This window comes from Balaenoptera ricei, chromosome 3, assembly GCF_028023285.1.
Source record: "Balaenoptera ricei isolate mBalRic1 chromosome 3, mBalRic1.hap2, whole genome shotgun sequence".
In the NCBI taxonomy this organism is placed as follows: domain Eukaryota; kingdom Metazoa; phylum Chordata; class Mammalia; order Artiodactyla; family Balaenopteridae; genus Balaenoptera; species Balaenoptera ricei.
The window spans coordinates 64,962,322-64,983,065 of NC_082641.1; the positions used below are offsets into that span (position 1 = coordinate 64,962,322).

The 20,744-nt window shown below is 37.9% G+C and overlaps 1 protein-coding gene across 1 annotated transcript in view; it reads right to left on the reverse strand.

Annotated features, from left to right (window-relative positions):
• The window catches only part of ACOT12 (acyl-CoA thioesterase 12), a 55,180-nt gene that overhangs the window by 23,382 nt on the left and 11,054 nt on the right, over nucleotides 1-20,744 (reverse strand). Inside the window, exons 4-7 of the mRNA XM_059919379.1 lie at nucleotides 10,988-11,089; nucleotides 6,649-6,784; nucleotides 2,228-2,384; nucleotides 554-673 (exon numbers count right to left, since the gene is read on the reverse strand). Of these exons, the coding sequence (XP_059775362.1) occupies nucleotides 554-673; nucleotides 2,228-2,384; nucleotides 6,649-6,784; nucleotides 10,988-11,089 (515 nt within the window). The remainder of the gene's footprint in view (nucleotides 1-553; nucleotides 674-2,227; nucleotides 2,385-6,648; nucleotides 6,785-10,987; nucleotides 11,090-20,744) is intronic.

The following is a 20,744-nucleotide window of genomic DNA, read 5'->3' on the forward strand; positions in this document are numbered from 1 at the left end:
GCCAAAATCAAGTTTTCTCTCCTAAAAACAATAGTCCTATAATTTAAAAGCATCGAACACTGAAACTGGATAGGAAACACAGATGTTCTTTTTTACATTTAAAAAGAAAAAAATACTAAATTAAATCTTTTCTTTGTGTATCAAGAATAATAAAAATAACTGGGAAGTGGTTTGGACTTCATGGTGATAAATGACAGGTCCATTATGAAGTGGTTGACCACATGACTCTTTTGAGAGTGAAAGGAAGAATTAATAATTATGACAGGTGCAAACCAAGACCATCCTGGATCAAGTAGGACATACAGTCACACTTATTATGAGACAAAAACCAACTTATCATAACAGTGTAAGGAGGCCTGAAGTGGAACAGAGAGTTAAAATGTGTGTCTGTGGATTTTGAAGATTAAGTGAAGTTTTAAAAAAATTAGAAGGAACTTGATTTCTTTAAAGTAGTCACTATACTTACCTCCAGATTGAAATAAAACAAAAAATATTGCTTATGTGCAAGTTTGAATTCATTTATAGCAGCCTAAGAGCACCAGACATGCTTTACCAGGTCTGAAATGTATTGTTGACAATGGCATTGAAGACAAGACGATCTCCAACTGTAGATGGTCCCCGGAACTTAAACATGTCCACGGACTTCAGAAGGGGATGCGCTCGACACAGGCGGCTGATGAAACAAAGGGAAGGAGAGAGAGAAGAAAGTGATCATTCTCCAAAATATTTTCAGGAACTGTTGCTTTGCTTAATGGATGCAATAGACCAGTGTTCAGGGTGCTTTCTAAATGAATATCTCTTTTAGCTCAGAGGGAAATGAATAACTGGATTGTGTGTGTTGAGAGTGGCCCTGTACATTACCTGCAAATATTGTAGGAAATGCCACACGTCCCCAGGCCGTGGGGTCTTTACCAAGATGCTGGCGCTCCTGCTCTTGTGGTGACTGTCCTGCTCTTGTTTTGTGCCCTATGGAAGTATCTCCAAAAAACAAACCACTGTCGTTTGTTCTAACTTGAGGGATTTTTTTTCCTCCTGACAGTTCATGACTACAATCGCAGAAAGCTGTGACTCCCAGGTTGGAGTGGGGCACAGTGAAGAGAACTGTCAGCTGGTGCCATTCACATGCATTCCTTGGCTTCACTGTTACCTGAGTTCACCCACATGTCAAAGACTAATTTTTTTCCCCCAAAGAAAAATTACCTGGATTGCTGCACAAAGCCTGAAAGGCTACAAAGAATACATTTTACGATTTTTGTGGTGTGCGGAGTTTTGGAAATCTATAAAGAAAATTTAATCTCAGAAAGTTACTTCCATAATTTTCTACATTTTAGATTCCCACTGTAGTCATCCAGTTACTCTAAAGCATTGTGCCAACAATAAGTGAACAGACTCTGCCACAGTTAATTATATTGTAAGCCTTTACAATAGAACAGGTTCAAATGCTTTATTGTCATTAAGAGTGACAATGTCATTTTAAAAACAAGCTCTTATATTTGTGCACAATTTATAGGAAGGATAACCACAGGTTTCTAATTATAGTCATAACTGTAGACATATTAATAATAAAATTCCTTTAATTTGGAGAAAATAAAACCTTAACAATTTTCAGTGGTTACAAAAATTGTTGGAAGGGCAGATCCTGTTCAAATGCATTTTCAGAGAACAGTGTTCTTTAAAGCTGCTCAATTACCTACATGGCTCCATTAAGAATAAAGGAACCCTTTTTGAAACTGAGGAGCATTTAAAAGTACTTTTCTAAGTTCTTTCCTCTTTCTCATCTTATGTTTCAGTTAATCCTTTGGCCATGATGATTCTAACCAGCACCTTCAGAGATCAGACCTAATTGTAAACCGCCTTTATAAAAGTTTGTATCTTGACCATTTTTAAGTGTAAAGGCTATCTTCTATTTCTATCCTGCATCTACTTTGTCATAAGTAATGTGACAAGGAGTTGCAGTGTCATAAGATCAACAGTCATAATTCAGAATCAAGTATAAGAACTGTCATTTCATTTTTAGTTTTGAACCAAGAATTTAAACATTCACCTTCAAAAAAAGGACAGAATAATTCTAAGGTAAACAGGAAAATGACTTATCATTTTCTCATTTTGATAAAAGGCAACATTGTTCTCTACTTGTTTCCTTGACTGCCCAATAGCTGAGCCTCAGACCCTTCTGTCCTCTCCCCACTGGTCTCAAGATCACAAGCCAAAGGTCCAAACCAAGAACCTTGCAGAAATAGTAGCCACCATCTCCATCCAAGCCATGATCTGGCCACCAAATGTGTTTCCATGATGGTTTGCATGGGGTGGGAGGACAAGTTCAATGCTCTGCACAGAGGTGCCCCTCGTGGAAACCGTTCCTTCTTCTTCATCACAAGTGGGATCTGAAAGGTGGATGTGAACAAAGATGGTGGAGTTAAATGCAGAACCTGAGGCTACAGCCTTTCCTTCAACTCATGGGATTTTTAGAAAAATTAAATTATTACCAAAGACTTAAAACTCCTGAAGAAATGAATAGGCTTTATTTACAGTGAATTGAATAAGACCGCAGATCAGAAAGGGCATTTTAGAGATTGTATTCCAACCTGTTTTACAAGTCAACCAGAATTTTGATTAAAAGAATGTTTAAGTTTAAATTTGAGTTGCTTCAGGTGGAAGAGGGGCAGATCAGAGCAGATCACGGCAGAAAGAAATACGGGGATTGATGGATATGTTATTATCTTGATTGTGGTGATGGTTTCATGGGGGTATACATGTCTCAAGACCTATCAAGTTGTACACTTTAAGTATGGGCCATTTATGATATGTTAATAAAGTTATTAAAAAGAAAGCGATTTGAGCTTTAAAGGGCCACAGACACTGAAAATCTGGAATAGTTTGCTGTATGATAAACTTCAGAATGGGAATATAGCCTCCCATAGTTACTGTTTTGTAATGAATGCAGTCACAAACAGAAAAGACACAATTCATTGTACTTCTTAGTGTCTTTCTGCTTCTTTTGAATCATATCTGCTTCGTTTACTGACCAATTGGTTTTGACTCTCAACAATGGAGAAATCATTTACTTTGGCGGCAAAGCAGTAAAACGTATTCAGTTATATTGCCTGCATCATCAAGGGAATCACCAGCTAGGCTTAAATCTCACGTGCTATTGTTGAGGAGGTGGGAGAAAGAATTACAGAGCAGGGCACCATCCTGGTTGTACCGTCAGAGGCACAGCTGAGCTTTCAGTGTGAGAGCACAGACATGCCTGGCTGTTGTCGGTAACTGGGAATGGAGCCTTTCTTATCACAGTCACATATAAGTGAGCAGAGAAGAGCGGTTACAGAGATTTAACTCCATTTCCTGAATCTAATTATTATATTTTTCATTAATTGATGGTATTTTTCTTTCATGTTTTTTCCCCTTCATTCCACTGATCATTTCAGTCCCCTGCTTAAAAACATGCAGTGACTTCCCCTTGGCTTATTAGAAGAACCTAAATCATTCCTATGGCCCCAAGCCCTTCCTTTCCTGGCTGGCCTATGCCTACCTCTCCAGCCCCAGCTAGTCTGATTTGCTCCTAGCACCCCTTCCTCTCTCAAGCTCTCTCTCCCTTTGTTCCAGCCACAATAGCCCTTTTTCAGTTCCTGTAACTAAATGTTGCCCTCAACATCAGGGCATTTCTACATGGTGCTCCCTCTGTCAGCGGCAGTTCCACTGGCCACCCACACTTTCTTCCACTTACCTCCTATTCTCTCTTGGCCCATCTCAGTCACTACTTCCTCAGGAAAGCCTTCTCTGACCACAGCAACCCCACTATTATGAGCTCCCACTTGTACCTTTCTTTCACAGTTATAATTTTATGTTTATTTGTGTGATCTTTGATTATCTGACCCCCTATATCCTAAGCTCCTTTGGGCAAGGACTGATTTTTTTAAATTCTAATAAAATTCCAGAATGTGGGTGCTCAGTCAATATTTATTGAATGGATGAATAAACTTAACCTTGCTGATTTATTCCATGTTCACAGTCCTTACTAACAACAGAATATTTTTAAGTAACAAAATGATTGTACTGATTTATACTTCTGTCTGTTGTTTATTACAGTTCCTACTGCTCCCCATTTTCACTTAAATAGTATTGTGGAGTCTTCAATTTTTCCAATTTCGTGGGTGTGAAATAGTGTCTCATGGAGGTTATAATTTGCATTTCCCTGATTAATAATGAGGTCCAACATCTTTTCATATGTATATGAAACTTTCATGTTACCCTTTAATGAAATGTCAATGTTGTTTGCTTCAAATGTTACTTCTCTCCCTTTCTTTTTCTCCTCTCTTCCTGGAACTTTGATTAGATGCTTGTTAGACTTCTTACTCCATTCTCTACATCTCCTAATCTCTCTTATATATTTCCCATTTCTTTGTCTATCCATCTGCATTCTAGGTAGCTTCTTCAGATATACTTTTCCAGTTTACTGTCTTAGATACTGTTTAATTCATTCATTGAGTTTTTTTTTTAATTTTTATTTATTTATTTTTGTCTGCATTGGGTCTTCATTGCTGTGCACGGGCTTTCTCTAGTTGTGGCGAGCTGGGGCTACTCTTCGTTGTGGTGCACGGGCTTCTCATTGCGGTGGCTTCTCTTGTTGAGGAACATGGGCTCTAGGTGTGTGGGCTTCAGTAGCTGCGGCATGTGGACTCAGTAGTTGTGGCTCACAAGCTCTAGAACGCAGGCTCAGTAGTTGTGGCACACAGGCTTAGTTGCTCCATGGCATGTGGGAACTTCCCAGACCAGGGATCGAACCCATGTCCCCTGCACTGGCAGGCAGATTCTTAAGCACTGCACCACCAGGGAAGTCCCACTCATTAAGTTTCAAATTTTAATTATTATATATTCTTTTTTATAGAAATTCCTTTTGCTTCTTTGTCAAGTAGTCTAGGTCATTTTCTTGTTCCTATATAATACTTTTGATACTCTTAAAATATATTAATGTTCTTACTGCAAATTCTTTATATGGTAAATTCAGTATCTGTAGTCTTTGTGGGCCTCATTCTATGGTCTGGTGCTTTTCTGGATTTAGGTGACTTATTTTTGTCTTTTGTGATTTTTGACTAGGAGCTCACATTCCTTGGATCTTTATCTGTGACAGTTCTTAAGGGCTGGGCTTAAAGTCATTTCTTCACAGAGGATTTGCATTTGTGGCTGCAGATCACCCGTGGGTACGTAGCACAGTACCACTTCACACTAAGTATCACTTGGTCTGTTTTGGGCCAAACAAATTATGTGAATTCTGACACCAGATCTGCTTGAGAATGTAGTTGTGATTGAATCCTCAAAGAGAAACAGTTTTTTTCCATTCCACCTAGGGCTAAGTGGAAAGCATCCCTACCAGAGCTCTCTGAGGGGTGGGATTTTTCCAGTTGACCCACTGAGGGTATCATTTCGGGGGTGTTGCAGCTCCAGGTATGGTTCCTTGATCTAACCTTCCACCTGGCTGTGTCTCCTTAGCCCTGGCATGCCCATTAAAACACAGCTCTAGGTCTGGCACATACAGGTTCCTCCTGAGTAAATGCCAACTCTTGTATCTCCTTACACTGCTGAATTTGTGCTTCTAATCATTTGTGGACTTCAAGGCATTCTCTTATTTTTTTGCCTGCTGAGATGTGTTTGTAAATATTTCATCCAGAAATTTTAGTTTTTTTCAGACTCCAAGTCCACCATAGTGCTGTAATCAGAATTGGATTGCTTCCTAAAGTGATCCTTAAAAAGCATATGAAGTCTTAAATCCCTTCCAACTTCTTTTTTAAGTACTGATTTCGTTAGATAATTTTCTATAAACATCCCAAACTAGTATTGATTGAGATTTTTTAAGGTTAATTTCTCTTACTCAAATGGTACTTTTTTGTTTCAAAATAAATTAATATAAATTATCTGTAAACTATATTGTTAAATGAAAAAAAGAAAGGTGCATACTTGTTTGAATATTGTGTTACCAGGATAAAATAAAAAATTAAGAGAGGACCTTATACTGTGAGAGACATTGTAAAGACTCAAATATAAGGCAACTCCTTTTCTGAGGGATAATTAAAGAAAAAGCTACTTGATTCCTATGAAGACATACATGGCCTACCCTGGGACACATAGAGGAGGGTACTAGGGCAGGTCATATGTGTATAAGCATCAGCTATGACATCTACACAGAAATATATTGAGTATAGGGGACCTTGGTGCAGAAGTATGCCTATTTGGAGGTAATTGCCAATCAATGGGGAAATAGGGCTCTTCCAGGTTTAGAGACCAGTCTAGGCTCACAGCTGTGGCTGTGTACCCATGTTAAGTACAATAAACAAATGTCACCCTTTCTACAGGCTTCCAAGTAGGGGCATACTCATCTGGAGGTCAATTTCAATTCTTGTACTTTGGATGTTCATTAAGTATTGTGTCATTCTGCTTGGACAATTTTACATTTATCCCACATTTTCTGGTCAGGAACTCTGACCTGAATTGAGGTTATTCTATCTCTGGTTTTCTTTCTCATTACTGGAAAGGATCAACACAACAGCAGAATACACATTCTTCTCAAGTGCACATGGAACATTCTCCAGAATAGATCACATGCTAGGCCACAGTCATATAATTAAAGTTCCTGTAAGTAGATTTACTGACCATCAAACTTGCCACTTTCCTTCATCAAGTTTTTAAAAGTATCTTCATGTTGTAATCGAACTTTCCTTCTCTCAGAAGCCAGATTATGTTCCACATGATCTTGTTCAGTTAGAAGTGTGACTGGTTTTAAATGAATCTAGAGAAAGAAAAACATTTATCTTTCATTGCCCTGTTAAATTATAAAAGCACAACATGAATTTTGCAAAAACAAATGATATGCTACATTGTTTTCTAACTCAAAGTAAATAGAGCATTTATGGATGTTTATATACACATTTTATTTTGACTTAATTTTTTTCTTAAAATATTTTTTAAACTAAAAAAAAATCAACATAGACTTAATTATTTGTTCATATAATATGTACCTTAAAAAGTTTTCCAAATATTAATTTTCCCTGATTTAAAAAATTTTCAACAGAACTACAAAATTAAAAATTCTTCAGATTAATGAGTGAGGAGAGGGACTTTGACTCCACTAAATTCTTATCAAGAAATGCTTTCTACCTTTTGCAAAATTAATGTATCAAAGGGAGAGAATAAAGATGTTCTAGAGAAAGCTATCATGTACCAAGAGATATTCCCAACTTGGAAATTTCAACACATGGTGAAAACATTGTCTAATAAGCAAACTGAAAAAATCAATAAGTCAGAATAAAGCTCTAACTGACCTCCAGAAACCTGGAAATGTGATGCAACAGAATGAAATAGAAACAAAGAAAACAATAGCAAAGATCAATAAAACTAAAAGCTGGTTCTTTGAGAAGATTAAAAAAATTGATAAACCTTTACCCAGACTCATCAAGAAAAAGAGGGAGATGACTCAAATCAATAAAATTAGAAATGAAAAAGGAGAAGTTACAATGGACACCGCAGAAATACAAAGCATCCTAAGAGACTACTACCAGCAACACTATGCCAATAAAATGGATAACCTGGAAGAAATGGACAAATTCTTAGAAACGTATAACCTTCCAAGACTGAACCAGGAAGAAATAGAAAATATGAACAGACTGATCACAAGTAATGAAATTGAAACTGTGATTAAAAATCTTCCAACAAACAAAAGTCCAGGACCAGATGGCTTCACAGGTGAATTATATCAAACATTTAGAGAAGAACTAACACCCATCCTTCTCAAACTCTTCCAAAAAATTGCAGAGGGAGAAACACTCCCAAATTCATTCTACGAAGCCACCATCACCCTGATACCAAAACTAGAAAAAGATATCACAAAAAAAGAAAATTACAGATCAATATCACTGATGAACATAGATGCAAAAATCCTCAACAAAATACTAGCAAACAGAATCCAACAACACATTAAACAGATTATACACCATGATTAAGTGGGGTTTATCCTAGGAATGTAAGGATTCTCCAATATACACAAACCATTCGGTGTGATACACCATATTAACAAACTGAAGGATAAAAACCATATGATAATCTCAATAGATGCAGCAAAAGCTTTTGACAAAATTCAACACCCATTTTATTATAAAAACTCTCCACAAAGTGGGCATAGAGGGAACCTACCTCAACATAAAGCCCATATACAACAAACCCACAGCAAACATCATTCTCAATGGTGAAAAACTGAAAGCATTTCCTCTAAGATCAGGAACAAGACAAGTATGTACACTCTCACCACTATTATTTAACATAGTTTTGGAAGTCCTAGCCACGGTAATCAGAGAGGAAAAACAAAGGAAAGGAATACAAATTGGAAAAGAAGAAGTAAAACTTTTACTGTTTGCAGATGACATGATATTATACATAGATAATCCTAAAGATGACACCAGAAAACAACTAGAGCTAATCAATGATTTTGGTAAAGTTTCAGGATACAAAATTAATGCACAGAAATCTCTTGCATTCCTATACACTAACAATGAAAGTTCAGAAAGAGAAATTAAGGAAACAATCCTATTCACCATCGCAAAAAAAAGAATAAAATACCTAGGAATAAACCTACCTAAGGAGGTAAAAGACCTGTACTCCGAAAACTATAAGACACTGATGAAAGAAATCAAAGATGTCACAAACAGATGGAGAGATGTACCATGTTCTTGGATTGGAAGAATCAATATTGTGAAAATGACTATACAACCCAAAGCAATCCAGAGATTCAATGCAATCCCTATCAAATTACCAATGGCATTTTTTACAGAAATAGAACAAAAAATCTTAAAATTTGTATAGAGACACAAAAGATCCCGAATAGCCAAAGCAATCTTTGGGGAAAAACACAGCTGGATGAATCAGACTCCCTGACTTCAGACTATACTACAAAGCTACAGTAATCAAAACAATATGGTACTGGCACAAAAACAGAAATATAGTTCAATGGAACAGGATAGAAATCCCAGAGATAAACCCACACACCTGTTGTCAACTAATCTATGACAAAGGCAGCAAGGATATACAGTGGAGAAAAAACAGTCTCTTCAATAAGTGGTGCTTGGAAAACTGAACAGCTACATGTAAAAGAATGAAATTAGAACACTCCCTAACACCATACTCAAAAATAAACTCAAAATGGATTAAAGACCTAAATGTAAGACCGGACACTATAAAATTCTTTGAGGAAAACATAGGAAGAACACTCTTTGCCATAAATCACAGCAACATCTTTTTTGACCCACCTCCTAGAGTAATGGAAATAAAAACAAAAATAAACAAATGGGACCTAATGAAACTTAAACGCTTTTGCACAGCAAAGGAAACTACAAACAAGACAAAAAGACAACCCTCAGAATGGGAGAAAATATTTGCAAACGTATCAACAGACAAAGGATAAATCTCCAAAATATATAAATAGCTCATGCAGCTCAATATTAAAAAAACAAACAGACCAATCCAAAAATGGGCAGAACACCTAAATAGACTTTTCTCCAAAGAAGACATACAGATGGCCAGGAAGCACATGTAAAGCTGCTCAACATTACTAATTCTTAGAGGAATTGCAAATCAAAACTACAATGAGGTATCACCTCACACCAGTTAGAATGGGTATCATCAGAAAATCTACAAACAACAAATGCTGCAGAAGGCGTGGAGGAAAGGGAACCCTCTTGCACTGTTGATGGGAATGTAAACTGATACAGCCACTATGGAGAACAGTATGGAGCTTAAAAAACTAAAAATAGAATTACCATATGACCCAGCAATCCCACTACTGGGCATATACTCAGAGAAAACCATAATTCAAAAAGACACATGCACCCTGATGTTCATTACAGCACTATTTACAATAGCCAGGTCATGGAAGCAACCTAAATGCCCATCAACAGACGAATGGATAAAGAAGATGTGGTACATATATACAATGGAATATTACTCAGCCATAAAAAGGAATGAAATTGGGTCATTTGTAGAGACGCGGATGGACCTAGAGACTGTCATACGGAGTGAAGTAAGTCAGAATGAGAAAAACAAATATCATATATTAACACATATATGTGGAATCTAGAAAAATTGTACAGATAAGATGGTTTGCAAGGCAGAAATAGAGACACAGACATAGAGAACAAACTTATGGACACCAAGGGGGGAAAGAGTGGGTGGGGGGGTGGCAGTAGGATGAATTGGGAGATTGGGATTGACATATATACACTAATATGTATAAAATAGATAACTAATAAGAACTTGCTGTATAAACTAGCTATATAAATAAAATGTAAAAAAAATAATGCTTAGACTAAATGTGGATCCTCCCCTAGGCACTCTGACCCTAAAAAGAAAAGCCAAGAAATTATGAGTAAGTCCACAGCAGACAAGGGACACGCTGCTCTGGGCCAAAGCCAGGCAAGCCCACTGGGCACCCACATCAGGCCAACATATTTCTTTTAAGGGTGTTTTTACCCTATATGCCCTGCAGCTTATGTTTAAGCTTCAATAACTCAGCAACTTTGACATTATTCCTTTAGGTATGAAAAAGTGATTGGACCATAAGACACAACTGCTAGCTAAAATGCTCTTGCTTTAAAAAAATATTTTAACTCAATTTTGAGTTATATAACCACAAAAGAAAAGAACTAAACCAGCAAGCAATATTGTGGGGAAACTGACATGACCTTCAGATCATTTAAAACACAATGTTTTTTTTCTCTTTCACAAACTGGCTACATCTCTCATTTTCTCTAAGGCAGTTAATACTATGATATTACCACATAAATATTGGTGATAATTATGATAAGTATTGATGAGTAACAAATCTTGGGAAAGTATATTTCACGGTAAAAAGAAATGTTTCTTATTCCATAATAATTCTGATGCTGATACTTCTGTTGATATGTCCCTGAATTACCTGCTAGATACTCTTCACAAAGAAATTTACCTTTTCTTTTCCAACTGGTTTGGCTACAAATGTAGAGAAAGCCACACTAACAAGTTTCTCAATGCCAGTGAACATGTCCTGTACTGTGACCTTGATGCTGATCTAAAAAGGAAAGAAAAATAAATTCAAAACTTTTCAGCCGTCTAGACAACAGATGAGACTGCAGCATTCAAAATTCATTTATGCACTTCACCATTGTTTTGTTTTTTGAATAAAACCAGCATTTCAATTTACTTTTAACCAATACTGTCCTCTCAATGATTTTCTATAAAATTGGAAAAATATTTTATTTCTGATTATAGAAAAATATATATTTACCATGGAAGATTTGGTAAGATTAAAAATAGATAAATGATAAAGATGGAATCTGACAATCAAGAGTAAATATTATCAGTAATTCCATCACTCAGATGAATAGTTACTAACCTTTATATAAAATTTCTTCCAGTTTAATATCATTTCATACATATGTATGAAATGTATCTATATGTATATAGTTGTGTCTGTATGTGTGTATACACACACACACAAAAGATTATCATACTGTATTTACAATTTTATACTATAACGAAATTTTTTGGCATTTATATGATAAGCGTTTTCTAATCCCACTATTACTAAATGTGGTTTTTTTTTTGTTTTTTTGTTTTTTTTAAATCTAAATGTGGTTTTGAAAACAAGATATTAATGAATTCCTTATAGCCCATCGGAGAGATGCACCATAACTTTTTTTTTAATCTTTAGTCTGAGTTTTATAACCAAGTTGACATGGACAGAATGTTATTTGTAGTCATGTTATTTGCAGCTTTGTTTCCTCTTTCAGGAGTTTTCTTTTTCAGGAATAGCAAGAAAGTAGTTGAGACATTTTATGGTGACACCACAGTGGACTGGATTTCCCCATGTGAAGAACTCTGAAGCTCTGGTCCTCATGATCACACACTGCAGAAGTGTAGGTAAACTCGGGAACATAGCCCAGAGAAATAATACTACCTTCTTGAAATAGTGGGCAACCTCGGGCATCTTAGTTCAGCACTGTGTTATCAATGATAATATCTATTTCTACATCTTCGCCAAGTACATCATGCACAAAAATAATCGTCAATCAGCGATTCACTTAACTTATGAAACCAAATTAGTATTTGCATGGTAAACGTAAGTTAACTAGATGGTGATTAACCAAATTTAAACCATCCATTTTCAACCCCCAACAACTCTCAACCCCACATAGCTTTCTACTTTCAGAAAAATAGACAAATGAAAAATAGAATAGACAACTAATAGTAAAAACAAAGCAACAATTCTGGAGAGTTAAAACAAGTTCCAGACATTGTCTTCTATTAGAACAGTTAATTAGTTATGTATGATGGCCAAATGTCTCAAAAACATATGCCAGGGAGAATTTCACTTTGTGTCATTACAGAGTGGGTCAGATTGGAATTACATCCTATGAAAACAACTGGAAAATTGGACCAAGTATAGGAAGCAACTATTTTCACACACAGGACAGCAGGCAACACAGACCTGTGATCTCCAAGGAAAGGGAGATAAATGAAGGGAGCACTTGCATTTCCTGGGTTCTCAGCCTGCAGGTAATTCCCAGACTATGACCAAGGAGGGGAAATGGAAACTTGCTGAATTGAAGAACCAGAAATCAAGGAGATCAAGGCAGCTGAGATTGTCCCAGAAAGGAGGGAGCTACAAAAGGAAAGAATTCCCAGGTATCTGCATATTGTTCCTGTTGAGTGTTTGGGTTGATACCAGTCTGAGCATGTGTAGGGTGAAATCTGACAAAGCCAGAAAAGAACAGCTTCTGAGGAAGAAACAGTTATTGTAAGGTAAACAGTTCCAAGAGCTCATACAGTGCTAGGAATCTGGTGTTCCCTCCAGCCAGACCTCAGTGAATACACAACACATTCATAGAGGCCATAGAAGACCACAACTTAGTAGAGGGACTAAATTAGCCCTAGATGGGGCTAGCATTTATTTTTCTTAAGATCAGAAATCTGTGCTTTCAAACTCCCTGCGTTCTTTTCTTAGCTTTTAGTCAAACTTCCTCTGGAAATTCTAGCTGCTATCAGGGAATAGGAAGAAAGGAGAAAAGAAAGGGAACTTTCATCTGTGTATGGGCTGAATATAAAGGAGAGTGCTGTCTCTCAGGAGAAAGGCCAGACCCAGAGGCTACTGTGAGGCAAAGCTCAAGAGCCCCATAGCTGAGAAATCAGGATCCAGAGGCACCATCATAAACTGTCTTTGACAGAGCTCATTTTATCCACAAGTTTTTATTACCTTTCTGATTTCTTCAAGTTTTTTTCTATTCTGTTTATAAACATACTGGGGGAAAGTGACTAAATCAGGGTAAAGCCGTCACCACAGGTGTGGTTATTGCCAAAATAGTTCTTTTATGGGTTGATTTGTGTCCCTCACCAAATCTGGTACCTCAGAATGTGACCTTATTTGAAAATAGGGTGTAATTAGTTGAGATGAGATCCCTCTGGAGTAGGATGGACCCCTAATCCAATATGACTGATGTCCTTATAAAAAGGGAAAATTTGGGGGGGCGCCTTCAAGAGGGCAGAGGAGTAAGACGTGGAGATCACCTTCCTCCCCACAAATACATCAAAACTACATCTACATGTGGAACAACTCCTACAGAACACCTACTGAATGCTGGCAGAAGACCTCAGACTTCCCAAAAGGCAAGAAACTCCCCAGGTACCTGGGTAGGGCAAAAGAAAAAAGGAAAAACAGACAAAAGAATAGGGACGGGACCTGCACTTTGGGGAGGGAGCTGTGAAGGAGGAAAAATTTCCGCACACTAAGAAGCCCCTTCACTGGCAGGGACGGGCGTGTGGGTGGGGGGGAAGCTTTGGAGCCACGGAGGAGAGCTCAGCAACAGGGGTGCAGAGGGCAAAGCGGAGAGATTCCCACACAGAGGATCGGTGCCGACCAGCACTCACCAGCCTGAGAGGCTTGTCTGCTCACTGGCCAGGGTGGGCAGGGGCTGGGAGCTGAGGCTTGGGCTTTGGAGGTCACATCCCAGGGATAGGACTGGGGTTCGCTGCATGAACACAGCCTGGAGGGGGCTAGTGTGCCACAGCTAGCCGGGAGGGAGTCCAAGAAAAAGTCTGGACCTGCCTAAGAGGCAAGAGACCATTGTTTCGGGGTGTGTGAGGAGAGGGAATTCAGAGCACCGCCTAAATGAGCTCCAGAGTTGGGTGTGAGCCATGGCTATCAGCGCGGACACCAGAGACGGGCATGAAATGATAAGGTGGCTGCTGCAGCCACCTAGAAGCCTGTGTGCAAGCACACGTCACTATCCATACCTCCCCTCCCGGGATACTGTGCAGTCCGCCACTGCCAAGGTCCCGTGATCCAGGGACAACTTCCCTGGGAGAACACACGGTGCACCTCGGGCTGTTGCAACGTCTCACTGGCCTCTGCCACCACAGGCTCGCCCCACCTTCCATACCCCCCCTCCCCCCAGCATGAGTGAGCCAGAGCCCCCTAATCAGCTGCTCCTTTAACCCTGTCCTGTCTGTGTGGGGAACAGACGCCCTCAGGCAACTTACACACACAGGCGGGGCCAAATCCAAAGCTGAACCCCAGGAGCTGTGTGAACAAAGAAGAGAAAGGGAAATCTCTCCCAACAGCCTCAGGAGCAGCGGATTAAACCTCCACAATCAACTTGATGTACCCTGCATCTGTGGAATACCTGAATAGGCAACGAATCATCCCAAATTGAGGCGATGGACTTTGGGAGCAGCTGTAGACTTGGGGTTTGCTTTCTGCATCTAATTTGTTTCTGGTTTTAAGTTTATCTTAGTTTAGTATTTAGAGCTTATTATCATTGGTAGATTTGTTTATTGATTTGGTTGCTCTCTTCCTTTTTTTATTTTTTTAAATATATATATATATTTCCTTTTTCTCTTTTTGTGAGTGTGTATGTGTATGCTTCTTTGTGTGATTTGTCTGTATAGCTTTGCTTTTGCCATTTGTCCTAGGGTTCTGACTGTCCGTTTTGTTTGTTTGTTTTTAACTATAGTTTTTACCGCTTGTTATCCTTGGTGGATTTCTTTTTTGGTTTGGTTACTCTCTTCTTTCTTTCTCTCTTTTTTTTATTACTTTTTTATTTTTAATAACTTATTTTATTCTTTTTTTCTCTCTTCCTCCTTCCCTCACTCCATCTCTTCCTTCCTTCCTTCCTTTTTTTCTGAGACGTGTGGCTGACAGGGTCTTGGTGCTCTGGCCAGCTGTCAGGCCTGAGCCTCTGAGGCGGGAGAGCCGAGTTCAGGACACTGGCCCACCAGACACCTCCCAGCCCCACATAATATCAAATGACAGAAACTCTCCCAGAGATCTCCATCTCAATGCTAAGACCCAGCTCCACTCAATGACCAGCAAGCTACAGTGGTGGACACCCTATGCCCAACAACTAGAAAGACAGGAACACAAACACACGCATTAGCAGAGAGGCTGCCTAAAATCATAATAAGTTCACAGACACCCCAAAACACACCACCGGACATGGTCCTGCCCACCAGAAAGACAAGATCCAGCCTCATCCACTGGAATGCAGGCACCAGTCCCCTCTACCAGGAAGCCTACACAACCCACTGAACCATCCTTACCCACTGGGAGCAGACACCAAAAACAATGGGAACTACAAACCTGCAGCCTGCTAAACGGAGACCCCAAACACAGTAAGTTAAGCAAAATGAGAAGACAGAGAAATACACAGCAGATGAAGCAGCAAGGTAAAAACCCACCAGACCAAACAAATGGAGAGGAAATAGGCAGTCTACCTGAAAAAGAATTCAGAGTAATGATAGTAAAGATGATCCAAAATCTTGGAAATAGAATGGAGAAAATACAAGAAACGTTTAACAAGGATCTAGAAGAACAAAAGAGCAAACAAACAATGATGAACAGCACAATAAAAGAAATTAAAAATTCTCTAGAAGGAATCAATAGCAGAATAACAGACAGAAGAATGGATAACTGACCTGGAAGATAAAATAGTGGAAATTACTACAGAGCAGAATAAAGCAAAAAAAATGAAAAGAATTGAGGACAATTTCACAGACCTCTGGGACAACATTAAACAGACGAACATTCGAATGATACGGTTCCCAGAAGAAGAAGAGGAAAAAAAGGGACTGAGAAAATATTTGAAGAAATTATAGTTGAAAATTTCCCTACTATGGGTAAGGAAATAATCAATCAAGTCCAGGAAACGCAGAGAGTCCCATACAGGATAAATCCAAGGAGAAACACGCAAAGACACACATTAATCAAACTATCAAAAATTAAATACAAAGAAAAAATATTAAAAGCAGCAAGGGAAAAGCAACAATTAACATACAAGGGAATCCCCATAAGGTTAACAACTGATTTTTCAGCAGAAACTGCAAGCCAGAAGGGAGTGGCAGGACATAGTTAAAGTGATGAAAGGGAAAAACCTACAACTGAGATTACTCTACCCAGCAAGGATCTCATTCAGATTCAACAGAGAAATTAAAAACTTTACAGACAAGCAAAAGCTAAGAGAATACAGCACCACCAAACCAGCTCTACAACAAATGCTAAAGGAACTTCTCTAGGCAGGAAACACAAGAGAAAGAAAAGACTTACAATAACAAACCCAAAACAATTAAGAAAATGGTAATAGGAGCATACGTATCGATAATTACCTTAAATGTAAGTGGATTAAATGCTCCAACCAAAAGACATAGACTGGCTGAATGGATACAAAAACAAGACCCGTACATATGCTGTCTACAAGAGACCCACCTCAGACCTAGGGACACATACAGACTGAAAGTGAGGGGATGGAAAAAGATATTCCATGCACATGGAAATCAAAAGAAAGCTGGAGTAGCAATTCTCATATCAGACAAAATAGACTTTAAAATAAAGACTATTACAAGAGACAAAGAAGGACACTACATAATGATCAAGAGATCAATCCAAGAAGAAGATATAACAATCGTAAATATTTATGCACCCAACAAAGGAGCACCTCAATACATAAGGCAAATGCTAACAGCCATAAAAGGGGAAATCGACAGTAACACAATAATAGTAAGGGACTTTAACACCCCACTTTCACCAATGGACAGATCATCCAAAATGAAAATAAATAAGGAAACACAAGCTTTAAATGATACATTAAACAAGATGGACTTAATTGATATTTATAGAACATTCCATCCAAAAACATAAGATTACACTTTCCTCTCAAGTGCTCTTGGAACATTCTCCAGGATAGACCATATCTTGGGTCACTAGTCAAGCCTTGGTAAATTTAAGAAAACTGAAATTGTATCAGGTAATTTTTCTGATCACAATGCTATGAGACTAGATATCAATTACAGGAAAAAAATCTGTAAAAAATAAAAACACATGGAGGCTAAACAATACGCTACTAAATAAGCAAGAGATCACTGTAGAAATCACAGAGGAAATCCAAAAATACCTAGGAGCAAATGACAATGAAAACACAAATACCCAAAACCTATGGGATGTAGCAAAAGCAGTTCTAAGAGAGAAGTTTATAGCAATACAATCCTACCTCAAGAAACAAGAAACGTCTCAAATAAACAACCGAGCCTTACACCTAAAGCAATTAGAGAAAGAAGAACAAAAAAACCCCAAAGTCAGCAGAAGGAAAGAAATCATAAAGATCAGATCAGAAATAAATGAAAAAGAAATGAAGGAAACGATAGGCAAAGATCAATAAAACTAAAAGCAGTTTCTTTGAGAAGATAAACAAAACTGATAAACCATTAGCCAAACTCATCAAGAAAAAAAGGGAGAAGACTCAAATCAGTAGAATAAAAATGAAAAAGGAGAAGTAACAACTGACACTGCAGAAATACAAAGGATCATGAGAGATTACTACAAGCAACTATATGCCAATAAAATGGACAACCTGGAAGAAATGGACAAATTCTTAGAAAAGCACAACCTTCTGAGACTGAACCAGGAAGAAATAGAAAATACAAACAGACCAATCACAAACACTGAAATTGAGACTGTGATTAAAAATCTTCCAACAAACAAAAGCCCAGGACCAGATGGTTTCACAGGCGAATTCTGTCAAACATTTAGAGAAGAGCTAATACCTATCCTTCTCAAACTCTTCCAAAATATAGCAGAGGGAGGAACACTCCCAAACTCATTCTACAAGGCCACCATCACCCTGATACCAAAACCAGACAAAGATGTCACAAAGAAAGAAAACTACAGGCCAATGTCACTGATGAACATAGATGCAAAAATCCTCAACAAAATACTAGCAAACAGAATCCAACAGCACATTAAAAGGATCATACACCATGATCAAGTGGGGTTTATCCCAGGAATGCAAGGATTCTTCAATATATGTAAATCAACCAATGTGATAAACCATATTAACAAATTGAAGGGTAAAAACCATATGATCATCTCAATAGATGCAGAAAAAGCTTTCAACAATATTCAACAACCATTTATGATAAAAACCCACAAGAAAGTAAGCATAGAGGGAACTTACTGCAACATAATAAAGGCCATATATGACAAACCCACAGCCAACATTGTTATCAATGGTGAAAAACTGAAACCATTTCCACTAAGATCATAAGCAAGACAAGGTTGTCCACTCTCACCACTATTATTCAACATAGTTTTGGAAGTTTTAGCCACAGCACTCAGAGAAGAAAAAGAAATAAAAGGAATACAAATTGGAAAAAAAGAAGTAAAACTGTCACTGTTTGCAGATGACATGATACTATACATACAGAGTCCTAAAGATGCTACCAGAAAACTACCAGAGCAAATCAATGAATTTGGTAAAGTAGCAGGATACAAAATTAATGCACAGAAATCTCTTGCATTCCTATCTACTAATGATGAAAAATCTGAAAGTGAAATTAAGGAAACACTCCCATTTACCAAAAAGAATAAAATACCTAGGAGTAAACCTACCTAGGGAGACAAAAGACCTGTATGCAGAAGATTATAAGACACTGATGACAGAAATTAAAGGTGATACAAAGAGATGTAGAGATACACCATGTTCTTGGATTGGAAGAATCAACATTGTGAAAATGACTGTCCTACCCAAAGCAATCTACAGATTCAATGCAATCCCTATCAAACTACCAATGGCATTTTTCACAGAACTAGAACAAAAAATTTCACAGTTTTTATGGAAACACAAAAAGTTCGTGTGTTCGTGTGTTTAATGTTGTCCCAGAGGTCTGGGAAATTGTCCTCAATTCTTTTCATTTTTTTTGCTTTATTCTGTTCTGTAGTAGTTATTTCCACTACTTTCTTGAGAAAGAAAAATGGAGCTGGAGGAATCAGGCTCCCTGACTCCAGAGTATACTACAAAGCTACAGTAATGAAGACAGTATGGTACTGGCACAAAAACAGAAATATAGATCAATGGAACAGGATAGAAAGCCCAGAGATAAACCCATGCACATATGGTCACCTTATCTTTGATAAAGGAGGCAAGAATATTCAATGGAGAAAAGACAGCCTCTTTAATAAGTGGTGCTGGGAAAACTGGACAGCTACATGTAAAAGAATGAAATTAGAACACTTCCTAACACCATACACAAAAATAAACTCAAAATGGATTAGAGACCTATATGTAAGACCGGACACTATAAAACTCTTAGGGGAAAACATAGGCAGAATACTACGTGACATAAATCACAGCAAGATCCTTTTTGACCCACCTCCTAGAGAAAGGGAAATAAAAACAATAAACAAATGGGACCTAATGAAACTTAAAAGCTTTTGCACAGAAAAGGAAACCATAAACAAGATGAACAGACAACACTCAGAATGGGAGAAAATATTTGCAAATGAAGGAACTGAGAAAGGATTAACCTCCAAAATATACAAGCAGCTCATGCAGCTCAATATCAAAAAAACAAACAACCCAATCCAAGAATGGGCAGAAGACCTAAACAGACATTTCTCCAAAGAAGATATACAGATTGCCAACAAACACATGAAAGGATGCTCAACATCACTAATCATTAGAGAAATGCAAATCAAAACTACAATGAGGTATCACCTCACACCTGTCAGAATGGCCATCATCAAAAAATCTACAAACAATAAATGCTGGAGAGGGTGTGGAGAAAAGGGAACCCTCTTGCACTGTTGGTAGGAATGTATATTGATACAGCCACGATGGAGAACAGTATGGAGGTTCCTTAAAAAACTAAAAATAGAACTACCATATGACCCAGCAATCCCACTACTGGGCATATACCCTGAGAATACCATAATTCAAAAAGAGTCACGTACCCCAATGTTCATTGCAGCTCTATTAACAATAGCCAGGACATGGAAGCAACCTAAGTGTCCATTGAAAGATTAACAGATAAAGAAGATGTGGCACATATATACAATGGAATATTACTGAGCCATAAAAAGAAACGAAATGGAGTGAGGTGGATGGACCTAGAGACTGTCATACAGAGTGAAGTACGTCAGAAAGAGAAAAACAAATACCATATGCTAACACATATATATGGAATCTAAAAAAAAAAAAAGGGTCTGAAGAACCTAGGGGCAGGACAGGAATAAAGATGCAGACATAGAGAATAGACTTGAGCACACGACGAGGGAGTAGGGTAAGCTGGAACGAAGTGAGAGAGTGGCATGGACATATATACACTACGAAATGTAAAATAGATAGGTAGTGGGAACTAATCACATAGCACAGGGAGATCAGCTCAGTGATTTGTGTCCA